This window comes from Neoarius graeffei, chromosome 9, assembly GCF_027579695.1.
Source record: "Neoarius graeffei isolate fNeoGra1 chromosome 9, fNeoGra1.pri, whole genome shotgun sequence".
Classification (NCBI taxonomy): domain Eukaryota; kingdom Metazoa; phylum Chordata; class Actinopteri; order Siluriformes; family Ariidae; genus Neoarius; species Neoarius graeffei.
In genome coordinates, this window is record NC_083577.1 from 81,497,461 (window position 1) to 81,505,386 (window position 7,926).

The 7,926-nt window shown below is 41.7% G+C and overlaps 1 protein-coding gene across 1 annotated transcript; it reads right to left on the reverse strand.

Moving 5' to 3' along the window:
- Nucleotides 1-1,164: 1,164 nt before the first annotated feature.
- On the reverse strand, nt 1,165-7,707 carry nr4a2a (nuclear receptor subfamily 4, group A, member 2a). Its single transcript, XM_060928882.1, has 8 exons — nt 7,531-7,707; nt 6,891-6,999; nt 5,595-6,523; nt 4,843-4,972; nt 4,321-4,484; nt 3,544-3,746; nt 2,905-3,083; nt 1,165-1,932 (listed from the first exon to the last, which is right to left on the reverse strand). Exons 3-8 carry the CDS (start codon nt 6,519-6,521, stop codon nt 1,676-1,678), a joined length of 1,860 nt encoding a protein of 619 aa, XP_060784865.1. The 5' UTR covers nt 6,522-6,523; nt 6,891-6,999; nt 7,531-7,707; the 3' UTR covers nt 1,165-1,675.
- Between the last annotated feature and the right edge of the window lie 219 nt (nt 7,708-7,926).

The following is a 7,926-nucleotide window of genomic DNA, read 5'->3' on the forward strand; positions in this document are numbered from 1 at the left end:
ATATGTGTGTGTGTGTGTGTGTGTGTGTGTGTGTGTGTTCCCCTATAATCCAACACAGTGTTATTCTGAGAATAGAAGCTTTTCCGTAAATGACTAATTGCAGTTTTGATTCTGATGAACTACAAAAATGAATATCACAATGTCAGAAAATAATTACATTTCCCAAATAACATTCATGTCCCTTTAATGACATACCTGTCCTGTGATCTGATTTCTTTAAGGTTAACTTGATCACTATCCTCCAAACACGAGAACCTTTATAAATAACAGCATTTAATCATGAATTATGTCTGTTTTTATTTATTTATTTATTTATCTACCTTTTTTTTAAGAGACTGAGAAAAACTGTGTCTGAAGAAAGAAAAGAAATGTTTAAAAGTTTTATTTGTAAACATTAAATATTCCTTTCCGCGTTGAGTTTTATTCGAATTAGGATTGAAATTACACCATAGAAAAGGGCAGTGATGCTCCGCACACACCTATATGAATATATATATGTATATATGTATATATGTATATATGTACATATACATATGACGTAACGTTTCAAACGGGAAACGAAACCATAACCTTTTCCGACATGAAAAAAAAAAGACAATATGAATCTTTCTGAAATCATCCAAACTATACCATACCATGCTTCAAAGCTCTTGGTAACAAACAAACAAAGAAACAAAGAAAAAAATCATAAATATAGAAACATTTATATTAAACAGCAACAATACATACAACACATACAAACAAGGAATGACTGACAGTCTTACAAACACTATGGGTCCTTTCTGATGATTTTTTTTCCTATATACAGATTAAATATTATCCCCCCTCCCCCCTCCTCCATGTTCTATACATAAAAGTTGTCCCAGTACTACGAATCCTCACCCCCCTTCCCCTTTTCTTTTTCTTTCTTTTTCTTTTCTTTTTTTATTTATAAAATCTAGCAGACTACATAGTGTCCGGAATAATAATAATAATCATAATAATCATAATAATCATGTTTTATATAGACAGCATCACCTTGATAGCAAGTGCCTATAGTCCTCTACGACATGCGTGGTCTCCTGTCTGATCCTGGCAAAAATACACAGGCACAAGAATAAAAAATAAAAATAAAAAACAGAGAAAGAAAGAAAAAGGAAGTTTTTTGGAAAAAGTATCCTTTTTATACACTTGGGTGACAAATCTATCATGTATGTAGTATAATATGCTTATAATACATTTAATGTGCGCTTCCCAATGATTTAAAAATGTTTTGGAGTCAATAAACAGAGTAAATTCTTTTTTGAGATTTATTTTCTTAACAGCAGTCCAGGTGTAATTTCATAGCTGAAGTGGTCAAACCCTCTGTCTTTGCCTTTAAGGGTCATTCAATTTAATATATTTAATAGCATGGCGTAAAATTGCAAAGAAGGTTGAAATGAAGAATGCATAACTCTCTCTCTCTCTTTCTGTGTGTGTGTGTGTGTGTGTGTTCTTCTGAATCCCAACATGGACTCCTTGATTTGTGAAATAATAATAATAATAATAATAATAATAATAATAATAATAATAATAATAATAAAAACTTCTGTAGCTTTCTGACTCTTAAAAGGAGTCTATGGAAGTTCATTGAGGTCTTTTTGAGGGGGAAAAAGTCTCTTTCTTGCTTTCTTGCTTTGTTGTTGTTGTTGTTTGTTTAAAAGGGCAGCGTGTCGAGGAACAGTTTGTCGATTATTGCTGGAGGAGGCACCAGGTCCTCCAGTTTCAGGTAGAAGATGCGCTGCAGGCCCTGTGTGCACAGTGTGCGCAGCTCGGGCAGCTTCCCCAGCAGCTTGGACAGGTAGTTGGGGCGGTTCAGTGCAGCTCCGTTAAACGCCACCTGGTCCTTCAGACAGTTCACGATCTTGTTTTGGAGATCCTCCACTTTCTTTGGCTCCTTAAGCCCGTGTCTCTCTGTGAAAGGATGCAATGGGAACAGATTAGAGCATGAGAAAGGATTAGCGGAGAGGCGCGCGTGGAGCATGCGTTATATCCATACACAGCAGTGGGCTCTCTTTAAAGGATTATGTGTCAAATTTATAATGGTTCATAATTGAAAATGTATTATTTACACATAATAATAATAATAATAATAATAATAATAATAATAATAATAATAATAATAAGTGACCAAGGTTTAAGGAAAGAGTTTGGGGCATATATTGGTTTTATTATTATTATTATTATTATTATTATTATTATTATTATTTAATTTATTAATTAATTAATTAATTAATTAATTAATTAATTTATTTATTTATTTAATACAATCCGAAAATGACATGTTGTTTGTATGTGGCATATTGTTTTACATTCATCCATCACCAGTAACTACTGGTCATTGTCGTGGTGGATCTGAGCGAGAGCCTGGAAACCAGTCCATCGGAGGGCTCCATGCGCACATGCATTCACTCACTCACTCACTCACTCACTCACACACACACACACACACACAGAGGTAATTCATCATAACCACTCTTCCACCATGCCTGTTTTGGGGAGGTTGGAGGAAACCTACAGGGAACCCACATGCATTTCTGAGCTATACAGACAGACCCTAAACTCAGAACCGAACCAGAGCCAGAATCAGAGACCCAGTTTGAAAAAAAAAAAAGGGCTAAACATAGTTTGTAAATAAAGTGATATTTGTTTCCAGATCACGAGGAGCATTTCTGAACTGTCCAGACAGACCCTAAACTCAGAACCGAACCAGAACCAGAGACCCATTTTTTTTGGGGGGAAAGGGGGGACCAAACCTAGTTTGTAAATAAAGTGATATTTGATGTAGATAACAATCAAACATCCTGTCCTTATTTGTTTCTAGATCGTTACGCGCCCCCGTATTAGCTGTAGAAGTGTGTAGGTTTTAGATCCACATCCCCACACCTGTCACCATGGCGAGCGCGGCGATGCAGGAGAAGGCCGAGATATCTACGTTCATGCTCTGCAGGTTGGAGGAGAACTCCACGATGGCGTCGATCCACTCGCCGAAACCACGCACACACTGCAGCCGGTGCATCACCACACCGTTACAGAAGATCAGCTTCCCTTCCATTGGGTTGGATCTGAGAGAGAGAGAAAATGAGCACTGAGGTTCCTATCAGCAGGACAGTGCGAGTACAAGCTCCCAGAAATCAAAAGGTAAACTGTTGGGCACTAGTGCCTCTCAAGTGTGCACCTTTTGTACCTTAGTATGAATCTGTCACATGGAAAAGTGCAGTGTAATTCAGGAAGGTAAAATATATCCGCAATTCCAAGTTAAGGATACAAATTGGCTGGAATGATAGAAGTGATAAAAGGTACCACTTCAGAGACAAGAAAAGGTACTTTTTGCCCCCTCTTTCTCTCTCTCTCTCTCACACACACACACACACACACACACACACACACACACACACACACACACAGTGTACAGTTTGGAACTATTAATGCTGCTTTTTGTGTCATTTAACTTAATTTGGACATTTTTTTCCCTTTATTCACAAAAAACCCCACTCATTATTATTATTATTATTATTATTGTACCTGTAGGCGAGGCGCAGAACGAAGAGCTCGAGAAAGGCGGACTCGAAGAGCAGGTCCTGGTCCTGTTTGGAGAGCTCGGTGAAGCCCGGGATCTTCTCGGCCCAGCCGCGGATGATCTCCATCGATCCCGTGAGCAGGTCGTAAAACTGCTGCACATGCTGCGTGTCGTCTCCACTCAGCTGGTAATCCGGACCCGCGTGGAACTGCGGAGGCAATTTCAACTTCAAACAAAACGTGTCGGCTTAATGAGCATCTCTTCTAAAATATATCAGCTGTGAAATCGCTCGAGTCCTTTACGAGCAAGAGCAATGGGCATGCCCTTTTTCCTCCTCGGCTAATTTCATTCGTGTCTGAAGCTGGTTTATTGAGCCTGGATTAATGAGTAAATACTCTCTACAGCCTGCTGGAAATGTTTTCATTTAAAATAAATAAATAAAATTATTATTATTATTATTATTATTATTATTATTATTATTATTATTATTATTATATTGGTGAAATAATTCAGAAATACATATTTCAAAAGAGCACACGGGTTTTGATCTAAAATGTAATCCAGATTTAAACTTCAGCTGAAGCTTGAAGCTCTTCTTTCTTTCTTTCTTTCTTTCTTTCTTTCTTTCTTTCTTTCCCCCTTTCACTCACACGCTTCGAATGCCCAGTGTTTAAGTATGACGTAATGTTTGATTAACGTCTGCAAAATTGTATTAACACCCAAACAACAAACAACTATAGAGACGCATGCATGAATTCAACACACAGTAACGTGAGATTCACCCTCGAGTAGTCCAGGTTGGACATGTTGGGGTTGGAGTCCACATGGGCTCTGACCAGAGCACTGAGGAGGCTGACTGGGGGTGATGGAGGCGCCGCATCCGGGGGACTTTTGGGTTTGGAGGGTAAACGACCTCTCCGGCCTTTCAAACTGGCAGTCCGAACAACTGTTAATAAAGAAAGGAAAGAAAGGAAGAGAAAAAAACAACAACCCGAAATGCATCATATAGCCTGTGAATCCAGATGTTTTGCGCTTAACAAAAATGTTTCATCCTTTAAGTTTTAAATAAGACCAAACATGTCTAGTCTAAACTCGAGATACTTTCGAAGCAAACCTTTAGAAATCTGTTTGCTTGCCAAAACAAGAATTTATTTTTTTTTATTAAAAAAAAAATCTCAAGCAATCAATTACAGTTTATGTATAGAGATGCACTTGGACACTAAACGAAATGTAGACATGAATTTAACGCTCATGGTTTGATTGTTGTTGTTGTTTTCCCTCCTCTTTTATACACTAATATTTACCTTCTTTAACCATCCCGACAACTAGGCACTTTTGGAAGCGGCAGTACTGACACCTGTTTCTCCGGCGCTTATCAACAGGACAGTTTTTATTCGCCAGACACACATATTTGGCATTCTTCTGCACAGTGCGCTGGAGTGATCGAGATCCAGAGAGACAGAGAGAGAGACAGAGAGAGAGACAGAGAGAGAGAGAGAGAGAGAGAGATCTTAGAGATGTTATTTTCTTATTATAATGTCAAATAAAACTTTTTTTTTTTTTGCAAAGTGGATGGTCTCATAATCAGAATAATGTGATAATCACAGATCACAGAGGCAGGACGGATTTATCACACACACACACACACACGAAGTGATCAAACATAACCTATATAGTGTGGAGTGAGGTCTTACAGTGTTTAATTAACTGTACATTACGCACAGGAGGTGTACATTGGGATTCTTATGTTCTTCTCTTCAAACACATCATCATCATCATCATCATCATCATCATCATGTTTGTGAAGTAATAATAGTGAACCCTACTATGACTTTTTAAAAAAAAAAAATATATATATATATATATATATAGCTTATATTTTGCACACACAAAAACATGCAGACATTAAATAAATAGGTCAACAGGTGCCTTATAGAAGTACTGAGTAACACCGTAGCACTAAGGATAGTGATATCCTTACAGTGATATCCTTCCCGTGATATCCTTCCCACATGAGTGACACTCACCATGATTAAGCCGACTTAATTGCGCTCACCTTAAAGAAGCCTTTGCATCCCTCGCACGTGCGCACGCCGTAATGTTGGCACGCTGCGTTATCCCCGCACACGGCGCACATCCCCTCGTTGGACGGGGAGCCTCTGGATGGTGGTGACGGCATCTGCGCGTCGAGAAGCTGGTGTCCGTGGCTGAGCTGCAGAGTATGTGGGAACGCGACCCCAGCTTGTTTCCGCACAGCGCCGGGCACCGCGAAGCTTTGGCCGTCCAGGGCTCGGTGCGCGCCCGGGCCCTCGTGACTCATAGCCACATGTAACGGGCCGTCGAAGCGCATCTGGCAGCTGGACACGGGCGTCCCCGGGGGCGACTGCTTAAAGGAGAAGAGCGAGAGGCGCGACACGGGGTTCTTGCGCTGCTCCATGGCGTGCGATGCGGCCGCCACGTAGTTCTGGTGGAAGGCGTGCAGCGAGCTCGCGTCCTCCCACACGTGGCTCGGCTGTACCTGGAAGTTCGGGCCGCCGCCAGGCGCGTGCGGCGAAGCAGACGGCTTGAAGTAAACGGAGCCCGAGTGCGCCATCACGTCGTCCGGCTGCGGGCCCAGGTGACCCTGCGGCTGCTGATGATGATGAGGGTGCGGGTGGTGGTGATGGTGGTGATACCCGTGCATGGGCACATCCTCCACTTTGATCGAGGGCTGTTCGGAGGCGTGCGCAGGAGGCACCTGGTACAGACACGGCGGAGGTTTCACGTCGTAGCTGGGGTTGTAGCTGTCCACAAATGTGCTAAAGCTGGGCAGAGACGTGGTAGCGGCTGTGATCTCGGTGTTGGTCAGATCCATGCTGAACTTGACGAACTCGGGGGTGAGGAAGTCACAGCTGTACTCGCCGCTGGTGTGGTAGCTGTAGCTCTGCGAGGCGGGACTCGCGCCCTGCGGCGATGAGCCGTACTGAGCCTGAACGCAGGGCATGGCTGCAAAATAATTGTATATAGGAAAATATACATATACATACATTATATATGCAAAATGAACATTCAACCCTTTAATAAAGACGCAAATATTATTATTATTATTATTATTATTATTATTATTATTATTATTATTATTATTATTGCACATGTCTGGTAACTTTTACAGTGTGTGTCCAAACTAAACAAGCACCAAGCCTTGGTTCAGCTTTATATTTCATAACTATATACTATAATGCTACATTTGGGTCATTAAATCCAACAATATCCTTTCTTACAACTTTGCAATTCTTCTCTCTTACTTTACACCCTGAACAATTTCTTAGCAAAACATATATATTTTCCCACCACCACCACCAGATTCCAATACCTTCAGCCGTGGGACTCTTCCTGGTCGCCACTCAAAATGCACGATGGTGTCAGCTTCAGATAACAAAGCAGGGTTCGAGAAAAGCAGTCCTGTTGCTGGAACCACGTTCCTGATGCAAAACACAACTTTTGACTCAGATGAGCAATGCCAATACACTTGAGTGGAAAGTTACACCTGTCATTCAGCATTGAGGACATTCAGCGAACTGCAAACCTCCAGCAGCCTTAATAACTGCTGGAGATCAGTCTGAGAGAGACAAGTCAAGTTTTGTATTTTGCGCGCAGAAAAGAATTACCAGTGTTCAAATACACATGTCCAGTTGGATGTTATATAAATGCTGTACGAGTTAACGCACCATCCTGGGTTTTATAATTCAGCATGTAGCATGAGGAGAGTTGGTAAAGTTGCAGCATGTTTGCTCCACGTTTAGAGTAAAACTCGGGCGTCTCTCACTGCGCGCAGTGACACCCGCCTCTGCATCCTCAGCACCTCTCGCTTTTACATGCAAACCCATCTACTGTCCACGGATCACTGAAAAGGGGATCCAACATTTCGCGCGATCATTTACACTGCAGCTTAAAGGAAAGACAGAAGAAAGGGATGCATGCAAAAAATAAAAATAAACACAGCCATGACATACCTTTAAATCACCATCAGAAAAGTTGTATCGTATCCATACACTCGCAGGCTGCTCTTGTGGAAAAATGTGTGCGTGTGTGTGCGTGTGAGCGCGCGCGCGTGCGTGTGTGTGAAATGTCCAGGACCAGCTAGAAACAGAGCCGGTGACAGGACAGTGGAGAAACGCGAGGCGTCTGCGGTTCTCCTCTCCAGACTAGCGCGCCGCGCCAATGTGTCTTTGTTTATGGGAGCGCCGCTCATCGCCACCCACGTGCTCTGGAATTAGACACGTCATCGCCCGCGTCGCCAATGACAACCACCAATCAAGTTTTGGGAAAGGGTGACAGATAGGAAATACCCACCGGAGACTGAGTTTGCTGCGTGGTTTTATAATGTGCTTCACGATCCCCAATTCATT

Excerpts from the sequence above, each read along its gene's own strand:
- nr4a2a (XM_060928882.1), bottom strand. The coding sequence starts at position 6,521 with ATGCCCTGCGTTCAGGCTCAGTACGGCTCATCGCCGCAGGGCGCGAGT. Across the intron at positions 4,973-5,594 it reads GATGCAAAGGCTTCTTTAAG|CGCACTGTGCAGAAGAATGC; the intron begins GTGAGCGCAATT and ends CGATCACTCCAG. Across the intron at positions 4,485-4,842 it reads TGTCGGGATGGTTAAAGAAG|TTGTTCGGACTGCCAGTTTG; the intron begins GTAAATATTAGT and ends CTTTATTAACAG.